The sequence below is a fragment of the Coturnix japonica genome, chromosome 1 (genome assembly GCF_001577835.2).
Source record: "Coturnix japonica isolate 7356 chromosome 1, Coturnix japonica 2.1, whole genome shotgun sequence".
NCBI lineage: Eukaryota > Metazoa > Chordata > Aves > Galliformes > Phasianidae > Coturnix > Coturnix japonica.
Window position 1 is genome coordinate 111,851,612 of NC_029516.1, and position 25,990 is coordinate 111,877,601.

The 25,990-nt window shown below is 43.3% G+C and overlaps 1 protein-coding gene across 4 annotated transcripts in view; it reads left to right on the forward strand.

Moving 5' to 3' along the window:
• The window catches only part of ARHGAP6 (Rho GTPase activating protein 6), a 281,800-nt gene that overhangs the window by 115,065 nt on the left and 140,745 nt on the right, over positions 1-25,990 (forward strand). Inside the window, exon 1 of one of the 4 annotated variants that reach the window (XM_015887055.2) lies at positions 15,162-15,289. The exons of 2 other annotated variants lie outside the window; for them this stretch is intronic. In XM_015887055.2, coding sequence (XP_015742541.1) covers positions 15,245-15,289 — 45 coding nt within the window. In that variant the 5' untranslated portion in view covers positions 15,162-15,244. Of the gene's footprint in view, positions 1-15,161; positions 15,290-25,990 lie in introns of those variants that run through there. One more of the 4 variants, XM_015887045.2, reaches the window with a different exon arrangement.

Sequence of the window (25,990 nt, forward strand, 5' to 3'; positions counted from 1 at the left end):
AGAAAGAAAGAACATATCCAAAGATTGTTCTGTGAACAAGGGAAAGAGATAGTCCAAAAAGTTAGGAAAATGATATTAGGCTTAGGAAAGTATTAGTGAGAAGGCAGATAGAACTGGCAATACACAGAGTAGAGGGTTGACAGGAAATTATTGAAAGAGAGAAAAAAACTACTGCAAGGGACCAGTGACCAAAGAAATAAGCCAATAAAAAATAGGGTGAATTGAACTGTATTTTAAGAAAAAATATGTAAGGCGTGAAGAAAAGAAAAATTTACATCATTTCTGGAGCTTGGTGCATTCAGAATGAGATTAGCACTTGGAGCGGTTGGTTGTGACTAGGTTCTGTGGAAAATCTGAAGAACACAACATTGTTCCAGTAAGTGCTTGCCATCCCCCTCTTTTGTCAGGAGACTACATTAAATTGAGAAAATTACTAAATGTTCAGGCTTTCTGTTGTTAATTGACATTAATAGTCAGTTAGGCAGAAAGAAATTCTCAACCTTTTCGGTGAAGGTGAAGGTTTATCCCAGCAGCTCTGTACCTGTTTCACATGGGTGAAGGAGATGTTCCCATGTGCCAGTGCTGAGTGTTGGCAAGGCAGAGACTGCAGCCATGCTGGCTATCCCCAGATCTCTCACTGGAGAGGACAGGATCTGCCTGCCCTGCCATGGCTGCCTCCACAGGAGTGTCTGATGATCCCTGATTTCAGCCAGCTTCTCTGTAAAGTTGCATCTTCACCCTGTGAACACACCTCACTGCTTGGGGCTGGGACAGCCACGGACAAATGTGGAGCTTGAAGCCTGTCCAGTCACAGCAGCATGAGAGAGCTGAACAAATGGAGGACTTCTTACCTGCCTTCTCTTCCCAAAAGTGCCTTTCTTCCTTCCAGCACCAAAATGTGGTATCTCCACTCTTAAAGGCTCTCCTGAACCACTCCAAGCAGAAAAGGGAAAGTACTGCAGTTTTCCCCCTTCCCTTCGCCTCACTGCTGTGGGCTCTTGGGAAGGGCGGAGGAAAAATGTGTCAGTGGAAAACAAGGAGTAAAGCTGTGATGTACGCTGCATGGCTTTGCTGAATCTGCCTTCTTCGAGGCAGAGCAAAAGTAACTTTAAAATGGAACAGGTAGATTTTGGTCTGGGTCTGTGCCTTCAGTGGGCTGCATGATTACATGACTTAAAAGCTCTGCAGTGAGATGGGTTAAGGAAATGCTCTTCTGTTTCTAGAGACTTTGAGTCAAAATGCAGCTTAAAGTGGACCAAGACTGAGTAATTGCAGCATAGTGGTTAATTCTAACATCACCAGACCACGGGGCTTCTTTCCAGATGTAATTTGGAAGAGCGTGGGGCTCTGGGTGTCAGGGCTGCTCCAGCAGGGCAAGTGGAGGCTCCCATGCAGGCCAGGGAGCAGAAAGGTGGTGACAGCACAGGAATGTGGGGACTGGAGGGCTTTGCTTTGTTTTAACCTTTCAGAGCAGTGAGCCTGTCTTGAGAGGGCCTATCTGTTTCTTGGTTAAATATAGGGCTGCCTTTCTCCTTCCCATTTGATACGTGTGTGCTTTGCCAGCTGTGGGTGCCAAATCTGTCAGCAGAGCCTGTCCTTTTTGTTCCTCCTGCTGCATTCTGCTCCATATAGCTCCTGCAGGGACCACTGTTCCCAGCCAGCCTGCTGTTGTGGCTCACACCTGGAGTGGGATGGAGGGGGACAGCTTGTGGGGCACACCAGGGTTTGAGTGACACTTGTGGGCACCTGGCAATGCCTGTGAGGGCTGGAAGCATCTATCAGGCACTGCTTCACCCCGGTTTGCCTCTCTTCATCATGGGTAATATAAAAAATGTCACCTTTGCTGATTCTGTTTTTCCTCTTTGACCCAAATGGAAATGTTTCAGCAGTCACTGTATTTTTCCTGCTCTGTATTTCTTTTTAAAGGCATTTGGCTGAGTGGTCTCTTCTAACTCCCCTTTTCAGTCATCCTTTAGCAAACAGATGTTTCTAGAGGAGTTCAGAGTTTATAGACCTTAACTAGCGATATGGCGATGATGCAAATGATAGTGCTGCCATTTCCTGCAAGGGTCTCACTGATTATGGATGAGGTGGGGATTCCTGTGAGATGTGTGTATGGCTAAGACCAGTGGTCACATGCCAGATCAACTCAGGAGGAGCCTCAACACCATTCTTTTCTGTGGTAGGCAGGAACCAGTCACTAAAGATATAGTAGAGGATTTAAGGATTAACCATTAGTTAGTGGTTTAGGCTCTTTGGAACTAGACAATGTTTGTAGCAATTTATTTATTTATTTTTAATATCCAGAGATGCCTGGGAACTTGTCTATTTGCATTTAGAACACATTTTCACTCCTGCCTCTTGGAGCTGAAATAGGGAATTCTGCAGTGCAGTTACATACTGCACGGGAAAAATGCTTGCTGGTGCTGACAGGGGCCTGTCTTCTTGTACAGAAGGAAAGCAACAATGAATGTAACCTCTTCTAGGAATGATAAACCCTGAATGTATGGGGTTTCAGGAGAGAAAATCGAGTTGCACATATATTTAATTCAGTTTAATTGCTGGCCGCTTTTGAAAGGCCCATAGCCATTCATTCTTCTCACTGCCCTACATCATTTACAGCAGTTGAGTGACCTGAGGGCGAGTCAATCGGACAGAAAATTGATTCCTCTTTTGATTTTCCACTATTTTGATTAATCGATCCACCATTAAGTGTCCTTCCAGTTAGCAGCCTCCCCACAAGGAGCTTGTAGCAGAGGGATGCAGGAAAACCCTCCATCTGTCATCTTGATACCAAATGGGTTAAATGCACCGTGATTCTGCACAGAGTCTCAGTGGTAGCAGTGTTTGAGAAGCGTAGAGCAGCAGGGCAGTATATGGCACATACTGTTTGTTTAGCGTATCACATAGATACAGTAGCTTTTCATGGCTTTCTCATTAAGTGAGGAACTTGTTTGTTTTTTTGTAATCCACTAAGATAAACTCCATCCTCAGTGACGTGGGGACAATGGCCACCTAACTTTGAACAGAACATAGTTTATCAACTGCCCTGAGAACAATGGGCTGGTCTCTATTGTGCTGGCATAGGAGGAGCCTCATAAATGTAGTTATCCAATGTGTTTCCCTGACCTCACTTGGAAAAAAAAAATCCCACCAACTGTGCTACAAATGGTAACTACATTTTTCCTCCTCTATCATTCCTTTCCAGATCTTAGATCTAGATTTTCCATTACAACATGAGGCTTCAATGCACTGCTGCTTTGTATAATGCAGAGTGCTTATCCACATACTGGCAGTGTCTTTATGTTCCAGTGCTGTAGAAAAGAATTTGCTTGCAGATGAAATGATAGCTACTGTCAAGCTTACTTAAGCATTTGGATTTAACTTCTGAATTTAAATGAAAAGAACATTGATTTGTTCAGTTTCCTTTCCTTTGTGTATATCTCATCATTTAATTAAAATATTGCCAATTTTGCCATCATTATATTGCTCATATAATAATACACAACTAAGAGTAAGCGTGACAATTAAAACAAAAAGAACAAAGTCATCTAAAAAAGTCCCAAAGCTTAGACCTTGAGGAACCTTAAAGGTTTTCTAATAGAGATCTAATCACAAAACTTAGTGTGAATTTTAAAAACAGGGAGGGGAACATCAGTGTCCCTTCCCCCACTCAAAAAGGCTTGCAAAGTTTTGTTAAGAAAATAATCAGAAACAGCTCTGAGTAATGTAAGCGCTCCCAAAGAATGCTGTGATCTGGCTGGGGGTCATCTATGGCTCTAGTTGCTTGTTTGCTGCACACACAGTATTCTCCTCCCTTCTGCTGCCAGTCTGTCCACGTTTGTTTTGGTTGGATCCCCACAGAAAATAATAGAATGTAGGTCTATGTGTCATGACAACACTCAAGCAACAGAATTGCCCTGTTTTGTTAGTGTCCATCCAGTGGATGCCATGGTTTGTGCTCTGTTACTTCTTGCAGTACTCACTGTGCTACACCAGTGAAATAATTACTCGTCTTACAATGGAGAGCAAAACATTTTGCTGTTGAATCATATTTAAGAGGTGAATCCAGAAGAACTGATAAATGGTCATGACAGCAGGAGGGAGGAGGTAATGTGGAAGCTATTCCTGCTTGAAATTCTGCCATGGCTTTCCAACTAACTGAAATAATATGTCTGAGAGATGGCTTCTCCATCTGAGAACGTTACCTGGACACGAGGTCAACTTAGAGGCAGCAGGTAGAAGAGCCTGTGAAACCCAGAGGTTTATAACATACTCTGCTGCTGGTTCAGGAGTATTTTTCTACTAAAGAACAGGCAGAATCCTAGAGTTATCATTTCCAAGAGTTCACCACACTACCCTAATGATTCATGAATAATCACGGAAAAAAAAACATAATCAAAATTGACTTAGATCTAGGCAAACATTTAAGCATGTACAGAGTTTTAGAAATATGAACAATTTCTGGACTACAAGCATACTCAAAGATATGTGAGTACTTAGCTGCTACCTTGAAACACAGCCACTGTCAGCAGCTTGTGACTAAACAAAGTGCAAGAAAGGGATTTGTATTGCACTTTGAATGTTTCACAAATGATTTTGAATAAAGTAACACAATACCAAGAGCATTTGTTCACAAAACCATGACACTGGGGGAGGGTCACCTTGCTACCAGGCCCAGGAAAATCTGCAGATCCTTTGACTCCTGGCCTTGATATCTTCTCTTTGCGTACATCGGTCTGGATTTTATGGGTAATTTTTTATCTTACTTTTCATTGAAATATCATCAATAAACTTAAATCTTAAATAAAGGGGTATTCTTTGGGCTATTGAGTTTACAAAGTACGTCTTCATCTACAGTGAAAACTGTGGAACCCTGTTATTATAGCCACAGTGATAATCCTTATAAAGTGATTATAGATATTCTTAGCAATTTGAATGGAACAGGAAATGAAACGTATCTATTCTATCCCTGCAATTGCACCCACACCGGTTCTTCAGCTATACCAGTGGAAAATCACATTTTTAAATGGGCTTTGCAATACAGGGCCAACCTTGTGTGAGGCTTGACTTAAAGCAGGTATGCAGGGAAGTGAAGGCATGAGGGCTGCTGGTGAGGAGGAAGGAGAAGGAAATAGCTGACCCCCCTTTTTCCTTTCCTCCATCTGTGCCATCCAACTGTTTGTAGCTCAGAAAACAGAGACAGTGAAGCAGAGCATGGCAAAAGAAATGAAAGGGTTAAAGTGGCTTGGAGAGAAGCAGGGATAGTGTAGGGCTGTGGAAGGAAAAATGCTTCCCAAAATGGATCAAAAACAACAGATACAAAATGTACTGAATGAACTTTTGTTTTTGCTTAAGATTAACTTAATGTTTTTTAGAAGAGTAAAAAACACTTTCTCTAACAACGCGAACCCCGTGTATATTTACCTGGGGCTTATAGACATAGCTCATATGACAAGTCTGGCTCCATAAACTCCAGCTAAGAAGCCTGGATCAGCAAAATTCAATCTGGAAGCTGTCTGTAAATGTATGAAATGTGTCTGAGGTTTCCAAGTTAACTAATAAAGTCAATTTCTTTTTGTAAAAGATGTAACAGTTTTATGAAAGAATCCCGAAACCCGTGGAAATCAATTTTAAGCAGTCAGAGCTTTAGCTGACTTTAGTTTTTATTTTACCAGTAAAGAAACGCTGATCACATAAACAGGGGTCTATTTGTGAATATGTTTAATTATTTTTTGGAGATATTTTTGTCTCTTTTTGCTCACCGGAGGCTTTCAGCAGTTTCATGCTTCAAATAAATCTTAGGGAAGAAGTTAAAGCAAGCAGTCAGCTGCTCTAAGACTGATCAAATAGTGCTTTTCAGCATGTTTTACTAACTGATGAACAAGTGATCCCATTTATAGAGCATACTACATGTTGACAGAGTGCATTACTTCATTTTGCCGTATTGGCAATTTGAGATCTTAACAAAACAATGCTGAGGTTGCTCTCATTCTGCATTGCTATCCTTGGAATGCTTCTCGGATTTTCATTAACTCTGTCACTGCAAGATACCCCAGATGGAGGCAGGTTTTATGGGGGGGGGGGGGGAGAGTAATAAACACTAGAGACCAGAGAGTTGTAAACAGCTTAAATTCTTTGTCCTACATGGATGAATTCCTTAGGAGTCTGTGGTGTTTTCAGCATCTGTAGCTGCTTGGTCTAGCAGGAACTGATACCCCCCAGCTGCTGAGTGGGGAGAAATGGTCTTAAACTTCTGCAGCCTAGGAATATAATCTTCAGTACAAACTGTAAGTCTCGAGATTCAGCCGGGTGTTTGGCTCACAGCTTTCTGGCACAAATCACACATGGAGCCACTTCGACACTTTCTTTCCCCTTGAACTTTTCAATCAAAGGAGAAGGACAATAAGGAGGAAAAAGAGCACAGCTCTGCTTCAGTGCTTTCATTATTCCAACTTTCCCCTGTGTCAGCTTTAACTTCCTTGGTATTGCATCAGTTTCAAGCTAGAGTAAAGCTGTGGAGGATCAGAGGGAAGCTTTCCAAAGCCTGTTTTGTTCTACAGGCATGTTCCACCAGAACAGTTAGAGCAGGACAAGTCACCACAGAAGAATTTACAGAGGAGCTAGGCATACTTGCTGCCCAATGAGAGTAGGCTTGTGTGGGATTCCTAAGGAATAGCTGTGGTGCTTTCAATTCATAGCTTACCTTGTTCCAAAACAATTGGCTGAGAATAGGCCAGAGTCTTTATACAACCCAGCAGTTCCCAAGCTATTTTGCCCAGGGGAATCTTCTCCTCCCTGATTAGCAGAAGTGTATTTGCTCAGTGCGGGGCTTTTGCTACCTCTTGACACAAGAGGCAGTGGGCTGTGCTCTGCTTTCACCTTCCTTCCACCCCTGCAAAGAGAAAAACCCCAGTCTGGGATACACAGGAATGACTACACTCAAGCCAGGAGATATTAAAAGTATGTGCAGCAGCAAGGGATAGTGCAGCTTAAATCAGTACAGCTTTGAAAAGCAGAGAAAACATACTTGGATGATGGTGTATTTCTTATGAGTCATACTTTCATGTTTCTATTCCCTTTTTAAAATCACTTTCTCAACAATGCTTGCTCTTAGAATTCCAGTTTCCAGGTAACAGTAAGAATCAGACACCCAAGTCCTTGATGATTTAGCCTTTCACTGAATACAAATGGGAGGCAGTTGTTAGTACTAACACACTGTAATGCTTCGGCATTACATACATCTCTTTTGGCACAAGATTTAATTCCTGGGTAAGGTATGCATCAGACTTGATTACTGTGCCTTAAAGACAGCAAGTGCTGTCAGGGCTTCTGCAAGAGAGAACAGAAGTGCAACAGATGCACCTTTTCCACTAATTTACCGGTTTTTGTTTTTAATAGTGTGCACTGCACTTACTGGGCCTGTGCGTGAACCCTTTAGGGTAAGGGATTTTACCTGGACATATAAGATAAACCTTCTTGTAAATCCCTTCCCAAAGTTCCAACCTGTGTGCATTTTGGTTTCTGTTTTGGAAACACATGGTGATTGAAACAGGCTATTCAGGAGAAAAGATGTGCAACATCTTCTTTGCTTTGGGTAGCACAGAGATCTGCTATAGACATCTGCATGTACATGTGTCTGTGATGGCATCTTCCACTGGTGGATGCACATAGCCTATGCAGTTGGGTCTGGAAATCCATTCAAGGGGTCAAACGTGATGTCTACTATAAACTGATATAGACTGCTTTAGACTAGCTCTTCAAATACTTCTGTGTCAATAGAATAGGCTTTCAATGGGGCATAGGCACCTACTGTACATATCTGAATTTGAAGATGAATAGCACCTGTAACACTGTGTCACAACCACATCTGTTCTTCAGAGTGAAACCATACAGTGAATGTATATTGTTAGAACATGCTGTAAAATCAGTCATTCTTGATGTGGTGGACAGCTATGTATACAAGTTTAAATTACCTCATGAAGAACTCACAGCATGTGATTCCATTTTATAAATCAGAAAGAACAGATATTTCAAAAGCCATTAATCACAGTAGTTGGTAGAAATTTGCTGCAATGAAAAAAGCCCGTTTGCTGGCCTTCAGCTCTTTCATTTGAAACTCTTTGAATCCACTTTTAATGGAGACAAGAAAACTCTTCCTGGGTTACAAACAGGCTCTAGTCTCTGAGTTTACAATGTCGAGAAAACCCATCTGGACTGTTCAATAGCTTGAAGCCTGAGGCTGATGCACAGTGCTTATCTTTGGGCAAGTCTACTTAGCAGTGCAGACCAAGACATGATGATACCCAAAATCATAGCTTCCCATTCCTGATGCAGGCTGCCTGGCATCATAGTGGCACTGTGCTGGGCTCTGGCTGTGGGACAGGCAGTGGGATGGGCAGTGGGACAGGCAGTGGGACAGATCATCTGCCAGGGCCTGGCATGGCTAGATATGGCCCATCCACACCATGCGCCAGTGCCATGACCTTAGGGCTTTGAAGAACTGTGGCACATACAAGTTCCTTGACAGTTCTCAGACTGGCCCTCTGGATTCCCAGGCTCCCTGCCCTGCAGCTGGGATGTCCTGGGATGCCCCCAGGGCTGCCATTCTGAGGGTGGTTCTGCAGGAGCTCCCCCAGGGCTTGGAGAAAAGGAGAGTTTGTGTCAGGTTTGTTGTTAACAGTTGTGGTATCAGTACCCAAGGAGGCTGATTCATGATTTGTTGTTTTCTGGCTCAAAAAACATGTACCAATTTACAGTTCACAAGAAATTTTAAGATGCTGGCTTCGGTCTCAGCCGGATGGGAGTCAGATTTTGAAAAGCATGATTCCTTATCATCTGGAAATTAGCTCTTCAGCCAACTCCTGTGAATACTATGAATAATACCCTGACTCTAATTTACAGCTGAAGTTTAGAGTGCAATGGTGCAAAGCCAATTAGCATACCTGATAACCAAATTATTGGCAACTGCAAAAACTTGATGCATGGACCGTTTCGGATATACCCTGAAACTTAGTAAATAGTGGCTTCTTTTGAAGAGTTATTAAGAATTACGAATATTATTGTTGTTGGTCACAGCAGTCTGGTCTTGTTTCAGTCTTGAAAACTGATTTACAGATGACAGCATTAAAACAAACTTATAGTAGTCGCATTACTTAGGAGAGTAGTGAGGTCCTGGAACAGGCTGCCCAGGGAGGTTGTGGATGCCCCGTCCTTGGAGGTGTTCAAGGCCAGGTTGGATGGGGCCCTGGGCAACCTGATCTAGTAATTGTGGAAGAATGGTGGCCCTGCCAGGCAGGGGGGTTGGAACTTCATAATCCTTGAGGTCCCTTCCAACCCAGGTCATTCTGTGATTCTGTGATTACTTCTTGGGAATTTGTTCTATCATTATTACTTTGCACACCCCATGGATTTTAACAATTCTACCCACAAAACAGCATGGAGTAATCTTTAGATATGTGAAATAACCCTTCGCCTTCCCAAATTCTTGACAAATATCCATATGATAAATTTAGACAGAAGCCCTTGCTTCTGTCAGTTGTTAATAGGCATTTCTATTTCTAGTCAGAGAGCAAATCATGTGTCTGGAGCTGATTTCTTTTCAAGTTAGTGGTTGTTATTTTTCTTGAATAGCTGCAATTTCTGTAAAAGTCACATGTAATGGAAGAAAATTGTGCCCTTCTCCCTCTACAGTTCTCAGAACACATTTTAGATAGGAGGGTAATTGATAGTGAGAGCTCAGCCCAGTGGTGCAGCTTATAGCGAACATGAGTTGCAAGGAGATAAACAAGGAAGGAAATGCATGGAGTTATGCCCACTTTCAGCAACCAGAAAAATCTCCCTGCAAGTTTTTGTTTACCCATCTACATTTGCTGAGACTTTTTGTTTGTATGTTTAAGTCCTTTAAGCTCTTTTGAAGCTCTAAGCTTGCAAGTTACGTTTGCTTCCATTTTACTGCTTTTTCTCCTTCACCCACACCTTCGTTATTATTTTTCACTTTATTCCTGTCTGCCTTTTTGGCTCCTTCTACTGGGAAGGAAAACTCAACAGAAAAAAAAAATAAATTAAAAAAAAAATGGCCAAATGTCATTTATCTTCACATGAAACAGAGATGGTCCCATTTATTTAAATGGCAGCCTCTGAGGAGAGAAAAATATGGCAGGATACTTTTCATTTCTTCTCCAGCTCTAAAAACCAAATGAATTATAGTGGTTTGCAGAGGGTAAATGTTAATCTTTGTTGAAAAACCATTTTATGTTACATGATCAGGTCATAGATTTGACTCACAAGTTGATAGCTTGGAGTTTTAGCTTAAAGATATTATATTGAATTTTCACTGATGGCTGGAGAACAATGAGCAGACACAAGGAATGAGAAGTAATTTATCATTTTTTTAACCTAGGAATCTTAGATTAAGTTTCCTTGCCAAGCTGCTGGTAACCAATAGTGCAGTAATGCACAGTGTCACATACAGAACATCATCCTGTGACTTAGAAATTAAAGAATATAGTGATTTATTAAAAGAAAAAATGGTAAATGTAGTAAGGAGAATGGAACACCTGAGTGAAATTCCAGTGGCATCAGTGTTAATGCACTCTGGGATGTGTGTGCTAGCAGACTTTCTTTATGGAAAAGATTTTGCTTGAGGTTTTTGTGAGTGTCCATCTCTTTTACTGAATACTTACCAGAAAAGCTGGTTTGGGCCTTGGGGCTATTTTGAGCATTGCTCCTTCTCAAACAGTGCCTGTCAGGCAGTGGAAACACTGGCTGTCCCCATGTGTGGGTGTGGGGAAGGGTGGAGGAAAGACTCTTCCTCTTAGCATTGGCTTAGCATTGCCACTCCTAAGAACAGATGCTGCTCCTGCCTCTCTGCAGAGCAGCCTGCAGGTCTGAATGAGAAGTCTGGGCCCTGGTTTCCTCTCATGAGCTTTGCAGAGTTGGAGAGTGCTGGATCATGATGTGGGTGTGCACAGGGTATGATTGCTCTCTGCTTGTACCTCTTAGAGAGGTTGTGTTTGAGGAATGCAACCTCTGCTGCTTTCTATTGGCTCCCTAGGAATAAAACTCCAGCTTCCTTGCTGCTGATAGGAGTAACACTCGGGTACCTGTACGCCTTAAGAGCTGTGCTGGTGTCGTGCTCTTCCAGTGCACCAAATTTCATATAAAGGGGCTTCAGATATCCAGAAAATAATAGTAATAAAATTCTTCTAAAATAGGATTTATTTTGTTTATGCAGATATGTCACCATTGACTGTGCATTTCACTTACTTGTCCGTCGTCTTTCCTCTCTCTTCTTTTTGGGAAATAGTCTTACTCTGTAACTGACCAAATGAACATTTGGCCGGGATAAGTGCTGATTCCCTAAGGAGGAAGTGTGCTGCCAGTATCACGCTTGGCCTCGCTTCAGCAGCTACAGAGGCAGGCCTTTTCCAGATTTGGAACTAGCTCTGTGTGGAAGCTGCATTCATAAAGCTATTAGAAAGGTCAAGCAAAACAAGACTTTCATGCTTGTTTGAAGCTCTTTCACCTGAAAATGTGGACTGTTTTTGCACCAGGTAAGCACTGCTGTTTACAGGAATAAAAACAATCAAGATAGAGAGGCTCTTAAGACCCTTTCTGCAAGTTCTGAGTGAGATGAAAAAGCTGAACCCATACCTTGCAACCAGGGTGAGCCTCCCCACTCTGAGAGGCAGACATCTGCACTGAGCATCCTGGGCAGGCACTTCTGGGAAGCAATTTGTTTGACCTGTTTTAGACGTCTACTTTGAATGGCAGGAATTGTTCATTGGATGTTGCTGCTTCTTCCCACATTGCAAGGAAGCCTATGGTGATAACCTGAGAAGCAACTGTAGGTGTTTAAATTTAGGGAGGAAGAACCAAGCTGCCTTCCCATCCTTCGTAGAGTGGATTTGGAGACTTTTCTGTACCTCATCTGATGTGACATTGGGCAGCTTGAGTCATTTGTTCCAGGAGTCATAATGGAGAAACAGAGAAGTCTGGAGTTCCTCTCCAGTGTCATAGTTGTGTGCTGTCTGCAGTTGTGGGGCTGGTTGCTTTTGTTTTAGTGCAATTAGTGTGGAGAAAGGACTGGATCTGCAGAGCAATGCTGAAAAAAAAAACAAACCCAAAAACTGGCATTATCAATGATCAACATTATAAAACTCACTTACTCATTTACCAGATGCTAGGTTGGAAGCAATTAAAGTATAGCTGAAACACTGTTCAATCTCCTTTCCTGTTGTCAGCAGTAAGTGATAAATAGGAGAGAAGGAGGGAAGGTTTTACTGCAGGTTACATCTTCAGGTGGTGCATGCACTGTAGCTTCTTAAAGAAGCATAGAGAACAACCACAATGGGAACCATGGAAAACACAAAAAATGCAAGGACTCGTACAATTAAACTGATTGGAAAATAATTAATGGGGAAAAAAAAACCTCAAACCAAACAAAAAAACAACCTGATTTACATGTTTTTGTTTTTTTTTCTCAATTGAGTAGCCTTGGAGTGGGTGTGCAGGCAGTTAACTATTATGCTTTGTAAGAACTCTTTAAGACCTGCTATGCTGTTGTGTGAAGCTGAACTTTTAAGAGGTGTGCACATTCTAAGGTGAGTTGCACGCATCAATTGGACAGCCATTATCAGGTGAATAAAACAGGAAGGAAAATTGGAAGGAATACAGGGGACAAAGCATAAATGAAGGTGAAAAAGGAAAAGTTAGCCTGAAGTTCTGTGAAGGATCAGCATGTTAATGTTAGGGGCAAAATGGCTTAAAATAGGGGCAGGTGATAGCAAGAAACCAAGTTGCACAGCTCTGCCTGGAGCTGCTCACTGCACATCAGGGCTGTGTTCCAGATGCTGTGACTTGGAGAAGAGAAAGCTCCAGGGAGATCTCATTGTGGCCTTCCAATATTTGAAGAGCATATAAACAGGAGGGGGTATGACTGTTTACGAGGGTGGACAGTGATAGAGGGGGAATGGTTTTAAACTGAGACAGGGGAGGTTTTTGTTAGATATGAGGAGGAAGTTTTTCACACAGAGAGTGGTGACGCACTGAACAGGTTGCCCAAGGATGCTGTGGATGCCCCATCCCTGGAGGCATTCAAGGCCAGGCTGGATGTGGCTCTGGGCAGCCTGGGCTGATGGTTGGAGACCCCGCACAGTGCAGGGGGTTGAAACTTGATCACTGTGGTCCTTTTCACCCCAGGCCATTCTATGATTCTATGAAATGTGAAGTCAAGTACTCCTTGGCCATAAGGTCAGGCCATTGATCACATCATCTCTAATTAGCAGTAGCTTTTGCACTTTGTTGCTAGGTACACAAGAGTGTTGTACTATTACAGTTCTGAAACCCAGAACTTACCAAATGCTTTATGATTTTAAGTATGGAAATACTTGAAAAAACCCAGCCCCGCAAGCTCCTGCAGTCCTTTGTGCCAGCATCTCCCTTGTGAGCTGACCCAGCCTGTTGTGTGGGAGTAAACAGTGCGCTCATTCTGCTGCATTACCTTGCAGTGAGCACCTGAAGAGGCAGCAATAGAAGGTGGAGAGATGCATGGGGGTCACAGACTGGGCTGCTTCTCGGTGGCAAGCAATTGCCAGGGCAGACAAGTTCAACCTGAAAAACCTCACCTTTAGTTGTCCTTCTCTTGTAATCTTGCTATTCTGTTTTTCTGCCTTATCCCAGATTATTCTGTTTCTTCCACACCTCTGCCTTTGCTAGGCTGTTTCTCCTGTATCTTTTTTGCTGTGGATTTCTGTGTCTTTCATATTTTTCTTTTCATTTTGGAGTGATTATTGAAACACGGCCCCCAGGTTTTAATCCCAACCTTCTTTGATGTGTTGTGTTCCCTTTTGTGTTGATCATAGCCAGCAGACAGTGCTAAAGAGCAGGCAGTGATGCAGCCTGGGGGTAGAAGTACTGCACACCTCTCCGTCTGCTTTTTGCTGCTTCCTGCAGCTGGATGTCACAGCTGCCATGCAGAGGAAAAGCACTGGGACTCAGAGGAGAGGGCATGTGTGGAGTGTTCACTTGAAAGAAGTAAAAAGCAGAACTTCAGAATGGAGAACTGGGTGCTCCACTCTATCTCTTGCCTTTTATTTATTTGCTTACTTATTTTTTGCCTGGTGATTTGAAAAGTTCAGTTCATAATATTTGCTTCTGTTAGGTGCTGCTTTCCAGCACTTATTGCTCAGGTAGCTCCCTGCCTCGTCTTTCAGGAAGAGGAGTAGCACAGATGAATAGACAACAGCGGGTTTTGTGGATAAATGCACTTATTCCATACTTTGTCCAGGGCAAAGTGAGCTGAAAAATACCCTCCCTGTGCATGGGAACCCTAAAGATCACCTACAATGGAAATGAAAGGCTATGGAGGATCCATAGTTTGCTGGGCACGGCACTTACCCAGCAGGAGGAAAGGAATGTTGGCTTAACATTGCCTCAAGCTGTGTGTTCTGGGTAGGTATCCTGAGTTTTTACCCAAATGTGTCAAAGAAAGTTATTACCTGTGTTTACATGCATTGCAAAGCACTGGTAACCTGTTTGCCTAGATTTGAAGTCTAAAACAGTGAAGGTCACTAATTTCACATGCATTGTTTCCATGAAGGAGGACTCATAGTAAATGGGGGACATATGGTTGTGATGGGTTTTTGCAAAGCACCAAGGAGTGATTACAAAGACGGAAGGATCGGGCCCAGCCCAGGCCTGAGGTCGGTTCTTGCTTAGGTCACTGCTCCCCAAAGTTTATGTATTTTTAAACACTGCCATTGATGGCAATGCCGCAGTCTCCCCAGGCAAGTTGCTTCTAATTATAACACAGCAGAGTAGAGTTTTCATTTCAGATTTGTTTCCTTTTCTGTGTGAATCGTGGGTTCACAGATTGGTTTGGGGTGGGAGGACCTCAAGGACATCCACTCCCGTTGTGGGCAGGGACTCCGAAATCACACCTTAAAAAATACAAGTTATCAAGAAAGCAATCAAAGAAACAACGACTAAAACACAGGAGTTGTATTTATTCCTCTATCCCGACTCAAGAGGATGACCCTGGACACCGGGTTCTCCTTCGGCGGTGCCGCTGTCGGGGCTGTGCCCGTGCTGCCGGGCGGAGCGGCGGGCGGAGAGCGGGCCCCATTTCTCCGCCTTCTTTTCCTCCTCCTCCTCTCCGGGGCTGCCGGGGCGGGGCGGGAGCGGCGGCTGCCGGGCGGGAGCCCCGAAGGAGCGGAGCCGAGCGGAGCTGAGCCCCGCGCCCATGGGGGACTCGGTGTTCGGCGAGCGGCCGGCGCTGCGCTACGCGGTGAGTGCCGTGCGGGACCGGGGCCGGCTGGCGGGTGCCGCTCCGGGGGGGCGGCCCCGAGCAGGTGCCGTCGGGCTGGGGGCCGCCGGGGGCTGCTCCCCTGGGCTGTCCCGTGCAGGGGTTGGACCACAGCAGAAAAAGCCGTGAGCACGCTCGGGAGGCGCTTGGAGCGGGGTCCGGGGGCTGCCCGCCTCAGCCTCAGCGCTGCCCCGCACCCCCGGGCGCTGCTTGTCCCGGCCCCGCCGTCCTCTGCGCTTCGGGTGATAGCGAGCACTTTTTTTTGTTGTTTCCTTCGCAAGGGCTTAGCGCCGTTGAGAAGCCGCTTCCTTTCAGCGAGCCTTATTAGGAGCATTTTCTCAGTTGCTCTGGCAAAAGAAAAAAAAAAAAAAANAAAAAAAAAAAAAAACAGAAAAAGAAAAAGGAAAGAAAAAAAAAAAAAAAAAGCCACATAAAAACAACCGGCTGCGTTTTCTGCTGAACTCGTAAATAAGCGGCTGCACGGACGAAGCGTGAGGGGTGCGATGCTGCTGTCGTCCGCGCTGATGCGCGCCGTGATGCGCTGATGCGCTTTGACGCCGTTGCTGGGACGCGTGGGAGCTGTAGGTCGGGGTCGAAAGACCCTCCTCGGGTCCCCGCACCCGGTTCTGGTCTGCGGCGCTCCTGCCTGGTTCGCGGCGGTGCCTTCGGTGTTGGCCGTGGAAGTCGGCTTCGTCTTGTGCTTTCCTTAAGCCTTTGCCGACAGCCCGGAGTAGAAGGAGGACTGGGGGTTTCTGTGGTTATTTTTTGTTGGTGCGTTTCATTTTGACTACTGTCAGACCCACTCGGCTGTCACACAGGCATGCAGAAGCAGGGAACTTTAGCATCGTGTATGAGCAGGAATAGGGATTTCACTGGCAAACTCATTCTCCTGCACCTGATGAATAGAATTGTATCATAGAAACATATGATGGCCTGGGTTGAAAAAGACCTCAAGGATCATGTAGTTTCAACCCCCCTGCTATGTGCAGGGTCACCAACCACCAGACCAGGCTGCCTAGAGCCACATCCAGCCTGGTCTTGAATGCCTCCAGGGATGGGGCATCCACAACCTCGTTGGGCAACCTGTGCCAGTCCATCGCCACCCTCTGTGTGAAAAACTGCCTCATAGGAACCTGTTATTTTAGTACATGGATGGCCCCATACTTATTGAAACACATAGAAGATCTTTATTGAAACACATAGAAGATCTGAAAGAGCCATGGTGCTTGCCAGCTGTGTGAAACTTCAGACTTGGTGCTTTCCATGGCTGCGCTTGGCTCTCTCACCATCACCTGCTGCAGCTGTCAGTGCCCACAGCCAGCAGCATTCAGTGTAGGGTGGCTGAGCAAGGAGCAGGATGGATGGCCAGCCACCAACAAGGTGACCATTACTGACCACCATGCTACATGTAGCAGCCAAGGGGAAGTTTTACACGTAAGAATGCTTCTAATATTTTGAAATGGTACTCTTTTGGATTAAAATAATTTTACCTAATATATATATATCGTGATAATAAAGTAGTAAGCAGCATTTACTTCTACATATAGGAGATAAGTGAATTTTGCAAGTGATGTTACTGATCAGTTTAGATGATGTGGTTCTAGATCATAGATTCATAGAATGGCCTGAGTTGAAAAGAACCTCAAAGATTATCTGGTTTCAACCCCCCTGCTATGTGCAGGGTTACCAACCACCAGACCAGGCTGCCCAGAGCCACATCTAGCCTGGCAGGATGATGTAGATAGATTGATGCTCTGCACAGTCCATGCTTACACACGTGTTGTCCATGAGTAGCCCAACCAAAATCAAATGCTTGCTGACCTGAAGCACTCATACCATTCTTAGTGCTATTCTTATTAACTCTGAATAATTACATGGTCTAAGTACAAATCACATTCTTGGATTGTTTTGATTACTGTGAAATAAAAATTATACCGTGTTATAGTATTTAATAGCAATTAATTTATCGGCAGAGCAAATTATAGTGATTTGTGTGGAGGGCTTTTCTTCTGCTTTTTAGGGCTGATAATTGAAGTCTCATGATTTCCATAAAAGTATGTAAGGAAGAATCTGCTTTGCGTGTTAGTTCACAGCAGCAATGTGCTTTTGAGGCAGATCTCCCAGCTTTGTTCTGTGGTTCATGTCTTGGGGCAGCCTGGGAGCATGGGAACTGGCGCCCATTCAGATGCCATTGGTCTCCTCAGGACCAAGCTAGAGGCAGCTTTAGGTGAGTTCCTGAGGTTGGTTTGGTTTGGAGATGGAGTCCCCAGTACCACGTCTTCTACTCTCTAATACCTACTGCTGGATGGGATGCAGCCTGAATCAGCATAAGGCCACTGCGGCAACGAAATGTCACAGTGAATTGGCAATTACAGTTCACATAAATGAAGACTTTAAGACTCTCATGCCTGCTGTGATGGTTGTGTGTTAACCGATGGCATGTTTGATCCAGCATATATTATGTGTGAGTGGGATGACTGATAATTATGCCACAATTACACTTTGAATTGAGCACTGGGGTTGACTCATGAAAGAGCTCCAGTAGGTAAAGAGTTTGTATAACCAACTGGAAGGTTTTTTCATTGGTGAAAAGCGAGTTAAAATAAATGTTAGCTGAACAAGTATAAAGTGTATTACTGAAGGCGAGTACAAGAAAAATGGTATACCTGCATTGAGTCACACAGTGAAACCTCTATTTCCTCTTCATTGCTCTTATCTATGTAGTGACTTCATGAACACTCAGAGAGTGTTAAATAATTTCTCACCCTCACTGTATGTTGCCTGACCAAGCAATACCCTTTAATTTCTAGGTCCAGGCTGGCTGATGAACCATTTGCTATTCTCTGCTGAATTCACTCTGATTTATGAACTATTTTTGAAACTGTGATGTCTGTAACTGATATGAAGATCTTCAGAGGGTATGGGAACATTTTTCAAATGACTTCATGAAGGGACGGTCACCTTCCTTATGTGAGATTTCTTCATGAGTTTTTATATCCTAGCAACATTTTCAGAAGACATACAAACCTGTGCCATGTATTTTGGCTTAGGCATCAGAAAGCCGTATTATACTTATTTCAAGAGATCCACTGGCAATTTGGAATGCTGTTTTTCTACGTAATTGACTAAAAATAGCCTTGGGATTGCACAACAAACCTCTCAGTGGGGCAAAGTGGGAAGCTTGAAGCACAGTCTGGTTTGTATATAGCTGTATGAATCTCAATATAGCATCTTTAATCTTGTTTTTTCTTGCAGCATTTACCAGAAGGGGTTTCCCTCAAGGGAGAGCGTGCTTGCCCTGGGAGGGAAACCCTGCATGTCTTTCACTGGGGAACTGGAGAGTATGAGCAGGAGTAGGGCTTTGGAAGAGACTTCATTTGGAGCCAAGCAGCAAGGCCCTTCCTTGAGGGGCAGGAAACCAGGCCTTCTGTCATGCTGAGCTATGACTAGGAAGAGGGGATAGCCAGATGTCTGAAGGACACAAATACCAGTTGGCTTAAGGTCACCTCCAGTTTGGATGTTAGTGTTTTGGGTCACCCTTTGCTGTTAAGGTGGATGGACTTTCTGCTTATTTTGACCATCTGAAATATGTCAATCCAAGTGGAAGCGTGCAGAAAGCAAAAGAAACAGTGCCATAGTTTCCCTCACAAATTTGGTGAACCACAGAATGCTTTCTGGGACATAGAAGGGATTAGGAAGAAGATAATAGACTTTTTCTAGCCTTGCTGTAGTAATGTTAATTGTTGTTTGTTAAAAAATTAGTTTACAGACTACTTCAGAGTGCAATAGAGAGATTGGTGGTGACACTTTAAAACTGTAAGCTAGAGCTGTAAAATGCTTTGTGAGGAGGACCCAAGTACTGACATGCTCCTGTGGATTTGATTGCCTTTTTCAAGAGTCTGTTTTCAGAGCTGCTTGTCTTTCTGCCTTCAAGACATTTTGCTTGATGACTCGAGCCTTCAACCCCTCGTAGATTTTAACATCTCTTAGATACCACAAGCAGACCACATTTATTACAATGGCGATAATAAGTCCTGCAAGCAATTTATTTTGTGGGACTAATACTATCAACTTTTTTCTCTTCTCTAAAGCGACTCACTCAGCTGCCCCAGGGCTGAATGAAACTTGCCAGGATTGCTTGTCTGGCCTGATCCTGTCGTGTCCTTTCAACAGGGCCCTTTGGGAATGGACTTCAGACTGCACAAGTTGTCCTTGCAGTTGCAGGCTGTCCCCAGCTGTTCTTTCCTTGGAGCATCCCAGACTTCTTCCCCACCACTTTTGCTATGAGAAAAAACTGGGTGGCCCTTCAGGAAAAGGGCTGCTGTGAGTGAGCTGCTGTCACTGAGGCCAATTGTCTGGTTGCTTCACATTCCAAACAGGCTCTCCAGAAGGGAGCAGAGCAGGAGTGGAGCACAGCAGGAGACCAGTGGCATCTGTGCAGACTACCTGCAGTGTGCTTTTGCAGTCAGTCTCGGTGTGGTGGGATTCAGGCATGAGAATAGGTTCTTGTCGTCCAGGCTCTAAAAGTGAAACATCTCTGCTCCCTAGGAGACAGCTGCATATTTTCTAAGTATGCAAAGGCAGAGTTAAGTAGTTCTAAAAGATTAATTCACTCTGTAGTTGTTTTTTTTTTTTAAGAAGAAACTGTGAAGAACACTTCTAACTTCATCAGATAAGTGAGTTACAGAAGAGATGGTTAGCAGGAGAGCAGTGGTTGCATGTTCACCTTCTGGCATCCTGCCCTTAGCCTCTCACTGACTGCGTGCACATGGCACTGTTTGCTGAAGGAATATGGCTTGGGTTCGCTGTTGAGTCCAATCCTTCCTTCTGGATTTTGGATGAAATTCCAATTGACAGTGATGATTCATGTTGCAAACACGCCATCATTTGAAAGTGCTTTTATTGCTAATCCCTTAAAAACGTATATAAACATAGGAAACGAGCACTGTTTGTCGCTCTGTCGTGAGCACCAAGGCCAAGCTTTGGTTGGGATTGATGGGCTCTGAAGTGCATCCAGCCAGCTTTTATCATCTGTGCAAAGCAGCAGGGAGTTAACAGTGGGGAGTCAGGAGGAGGGGATGAAGTGGCCTCTTGTGTGTGCCATAGGCTTTTGGGAAGCTACACAAAGCAGATTTCAATTCAGATTTGGTCATATTTTTGCAGTGCTTGAACTCTTTATGTGTTCCCAGGGCTCTCCACTCATACTTGTGTATGAACTGCCCTTCTCTTGTGTGTGGGGAAGAAGATGGAGAGCAATGCAGGTTGTGTTTGACAAGGCTTCTCACTGAGGTGGGCCCTTTTAGGTCTGTCCTCAGAGACTGGTTGGAAACAGAGGTTCCTTAAGTGGAGTAGTGATGGCCTTCAGGTAAAGTTGCCCTTTTGTTATATTTCCACTGCTTGACCTTATCTAGTAGCATCCATTACTGTAGAATTGCTACCATTCTTGTATTAGTACTTGTAGAGATGCTGGTTAATAAATTGATGTGACTTGAGCTTCAGGACTTTTACTGAGAGAGGTGCAGAGTCCTTTGGCATTGATAAAGCTGTGTATTCACCTGGCACCATTTCCAGTGCTTTCACATCACTCAAGGGGATTTGACCAACCAGCGATAGTCCCTTGTAAATCTGCTGTGTTAAAGAGACTTCATCCCTGTGAAACTGATGAGGTCCACGAAAGCAGCAAGGTCACCCGTGGCCAAAATCATCAACCTGCGCCATGCTGGAAGGAGGGACTGTCAGGCAGATGAGTCTTTTGAACTACTGTCTCTTACATGCCATATACCCTTGTCATTTGCTGAGCGGTATGGCCAGGAGGGTGCTGGCCTTCGCTCTCCTTCCAATGGCATGTCTTCTCCTGCAGCAGCAGCATGGCTGAACTTTCAGTGGCTTGGAAAAGATATACTCCAATTTTGAATTTCATTCTATTCCTGTCTGGCTGCGATATTTGAGAATACAGAAAGCCATTGCACTCTGTGAAGTGAAATGGCTTTTTCTTGTCTAGGGAATAAAGGAGGTGTGCATGCATTGTATTACTCACAAAAAGAACTTGAACACCTTTCTGCAGCAAACCCTGGCTGATGAGGCCACGTGGTTCACATTCACTTTCTCTATGGTGGTGTCAAATCTGAATGCTCCTGTGGGAGGTGCCTGGGCTTTATCTGGACTGACTGGCTCAAGAAGAAAACTAAGTAATGTTTTTCTTTCTAACGATTCCTATCTGAGACGTTATCGACAGTGCACAGTTGAAAGGATTCCCTGAATATATCCTCTACTAAGTCAAAAAGTGTTAGGAGCTGCTAACGGGAAACTGAATATTACAGCAACGGCTGAATAGACTGCAGGGGTAGCTTTCACTTTTTAAATGCAACGTGAGTGGAGTTTGGGTCTGTCCAGGTAGCAGTGCCCTCAGGTAGAGAGGAAGAGCAAGTCCTAATTATAACTACCTGTGTCACGGTCTGCTGCTATTGTGTAGGGGGATGCATTACATTGTGGAGAAATTTAATGAGTCTTTGGAAATGATATTGGAATCTGCTAGGTGTTTCACCATACAGTTGAACTGATTATTTTAAAATAGCGTTTCATCCATGTGTTTTTTGTGCACTAGTTTATCTGCACCTGATTTTTGTGCACTAGTTTATCTGCCATGGCTACACTGCCTAGATAAGCCTGTGATTTTATGACAGCGTTGTACTGTGTATTTCACCTGGTTTATAGTCAGTCTTCAGCCTCTTTGTTTACTGTAGATGAATGCATAGGCATCTTGTGTGACCAGGTGTGTCTATGGACACATGATCTATAGCACCCAGACTTTAACTTGAGTGTCCGTATCTCTCAAAATCTGCAGTCATTTTTTCTTACCCTTGATAAGAGTATGATTTTTTGCAAATGTTTATGGATTTGGAAAGCTTATTGTGTTGTCTAGGCTGTCAGATTTGAGTTTGAGACATAAATTAGGTGGTGTTTAATATCTATTACATTCTCCCTTAACCCAGTGGTCTGTAGGATCTCCTGTTAATGCTCATCCCTAGATGACTTGACATATGGATGCAGTATCATTGTATGCATTCCTCTCATTTTGAGTAGATTACTGTATCTCTTCCAGTCTTGACCCTTTTAATACATACTCTGAGTCTTGCAAAGCACTTTGTTGTTTAAATACAAGCTGTTTGTTTGTGTTTTTTTTTTTTTTCAAAATACAGATATTAAGCCTGCTTAAAAAAAATGGAAAATACACTTAAGCATTGTGGGAGCAAGAGGGTCTTGAGTGCATGCGATAAAAAAAAGACAAAGCAAACCTCATCTGGTGTAGAAGGAAAGCCATAGGTGCTTGCAGCCCAGTTCTTTCCTTGCTGAAGTATGTCATGGGCCTTGAAACAGATATTGGGTCCCTTATTGTGCAGAAGCCACACCCGCTGCTTCCCTTGGCAAAGTGTCTCACTTTCCAGTGACCTCTGAGTAAAACATCCTTTTATTGGTACCCTGCCCTTAAATGTTTCCTTTTTGCCTCTGGGCAAACTGCTTGTGTCCTGTATCATTTCAGGCTTTCGTTGATATTTGCATGCCACGATTATGTACCCCTTTAGCATCAGTGTTTGTAGCTGTGTATATTGCACCTTCGAAACATTCTCCATGCCCACAAAAATTCTCTCTTTTTTTAATTAAAACAAGTTGAATGATTGGTTTTAGTGCAAAACGTGGCACTGAGGAACTTGTGGCAGAATGCAGGAGATGATGTGGAGCTCTCTGCAAGCAGAGATATGAGTAATTGGGGAACCCCAGTGAGCTGGCTGCTTCCTCTCCCAGATGCCTGTTTCTGTGGTCTTGCCTCATGGGTGCTTTTGTAGTCAGGTGCATGGCCTTTTTCAGCACATCTGGACAAATGGGTGCAAACAGGCTGCGTGTGATATACAGAAGGTGAGAGGGAATGGCTTTGAGTTGCACCAGGAGAGGTTCAGGATGGATATTAGGAAACATTTCTTCTGAGAAACAGCAGTTAGACATTGAAACAGGGAGTTGGTGGAGACACCGTCCCTGGAGGTTTAGAGAATGATGGTACTGAGATGTGGCACTGATGGACATGGTTAGTGGGCATGGTGTGATGGGATGACAGTTGGGCTAGGTGATCTTAAGAGTCTTTTCCAACCTTAGTGATTCTGTGATTACAGCCTTAACAATTCTATGAAGCCTATGTAATCCAAGAACAAATAGCAACAGATCTCACCTGCTCCCACATATGTGGCACTGTAGCTCAGTATTAATATATATGTAATCTTCCTGCATGGCCGTGACCTGAAATGTATTTAAGAAGTCTGTTCTTAAACAGACGTAAATGTGGAATTCAGACTGATGGTATGTGAAGCTGAGAACTTGATTTTTGCCTGCCTTCTCACAGAATGTGTCTGCATTTTAGACTGGATTTTCCACACATGATCACACACATGGATTGTATGAAGCAGTATCGAATTGTGTGTTTATGGGAATTTAAGATAAAAATGTTGCAACAGGAGGTGTTAATCTCCATTGGAATCACAAAGAATAGGGGTAAGGAAAAGCAAACTCTGCAATTTGTCAAATACTTTTGTTACTGAAATTCCTAAGAGAGTCTGTGTTGTTACATTTACAGAAAAGATGGCATTGGCTTTTCTGATTGCTTATCTATTAATTTCTGGCTATTTTTTTTTTTTTTCTTGGGGAAATTCTCTGTTGTGAGCTTACTCAAGGAGATTAATCGTCCAAGTAAAGGTAGTTCATGGCAAAAGCAGTGATTCTTTCAATTAATTAATTATTTGCTGGCTCTTTAGTGTTTGAAAGCCTTCCTTCATATGCAAAATTTAGGAGGCTCCATTTAATGACTCCATGTATCCAGAGATTTTGTTGCTAGTGGTGCTTGTGATGAGCAGACTAAATACCTTGCTTCTTGAGAGGACTATATAGTTGCTGGAGAGTACTTAAATTCTTCAGTGCTGGAACAATATTTCTGCCATAAATTCAAGCTGTCAGTGGGTCTTTTAAGCCATCACCGACTCAACTGGAGTCAAGTTTGTGGCCCTTCCTGAAGTGGGGTGAATTTAGGCTTTCCCCATACCATGCCACACCAATTTGTATCACTTTTCATTTATGCTTTTGCCGATAGACATTCAAGGTCATCTATTTCTGTGTTTATGATAGTGCAGACTGTCTAAAATCCAGGTGAGCAAGACCTAGGTTAGTTATTTGCAACATGTCATAGTGGCACATTCTGTAAAGTGCTGGGATAAAATGACACTTTGGATACTCTAATTTATTGTCTTTCAGTGACTCTCAGGTCAGCACAGCTGAATTTGGAAAGATACCTTTTCTATTAGCTGGCCCTGCAAATTGAGCCAGCTGGAGCCTAAGGCTGTATTCTTCTTCATGCACTGCTGGCAATGGAAAATACCCTTTAATTGTTACCGTGCAGCAAAAGTCCTGTATACACTGTTGCAGCTCTTTTTTTTTTTTTTTTTTTTTTTTTTTTTCTCACTGGAGGGCTGAAAATGGTAAAGGGCAGTATTTATCTCCATACGGTAAATAGAGAGTAATTGAAATAAAGACAGGGAGCATTTCTATTGAGTAGCAAGCTGGTTTTTTTTTCTGTCCCTAAGCATAACTCCCAAGTGTTTGTCTAGAAATAATACTGCCAGGAAGCCCTTACAGTTTTTGTGTATGACTATAAATGTGGTACATTATACCTTAACTTGCGTGTAACATTAAGCAGAGTTTACATATATCTTTCTTCTGGCTTATTTTTTACCGGTTGTTTAAATCATTTGCCCTTTACTTAGAATTCATGCCTGAAAAAGGAATTCCATCTGCAGAAACATCATTGAATTCCTTTCCTTTAGTAACACGTTCCTGAGGATGGCTTCTTCAGCTCTCTTAAATGATCTCTTACACGTTTTAATCAGTTTTCTTGTCTGCACTACAACTTTGGTGTTAAAATAAATACAGTGCAACTGGCTACAAGTGATTATTTACATTGTGTTATGTTTTGCAGTTTATGGCATTCCTTCCACTAAAAATAACAGGAAATAGCAGGGTTTCCTACTTCTCTCAAGTTTTGTGTGTCCATATTTAATTTGCTAATACACGTTCTCCAGTATAGGCTTAATAGAATTCTCCTAAGGTCTTCATGTAGTTCTCCGTTAATAACTTAATTTTGCTGAGTCTCTGTTTTCAACCCATCAGATTCACTTGTGATGGAGGGCTTCAGTTGCATAGATGTAGAAGACAGGTAAAATGATTCCCTCTCCCAGTCACTTCCTTTTTTTTTCCCCTTGGCTTAAATGGATTGTTGCTGTATGATGTTGATTATTTTTGTGTGTGAGAGACATTTGGTTCGGAGTTTTACCCTCTATCTTGCTGCCGTTCTGCACTTCAGGGTGCTATTTTGGTTTCTGCAGCACTGCAACTTTTCTCATGCTATGGGGGTAGATTTCAATGATTACGTCTGAAAATACCGGTATTGGCGTGGCTGTTTAACAGGGGTGAGAATGGTTTCAGCATTCTTAGGCTTGCACATGTGGTCTTTGTTTAAAGAAAGTTTTCATAGATTTCCTCTTTCCATTTCCATTTATATACCGTCTCCAGTGTTGCATCATTCATCCTCTCCTGTGTGCTCCATGTGCCTCTCTCCTAGCTCCAATACAGAAATACAGAAGTGGA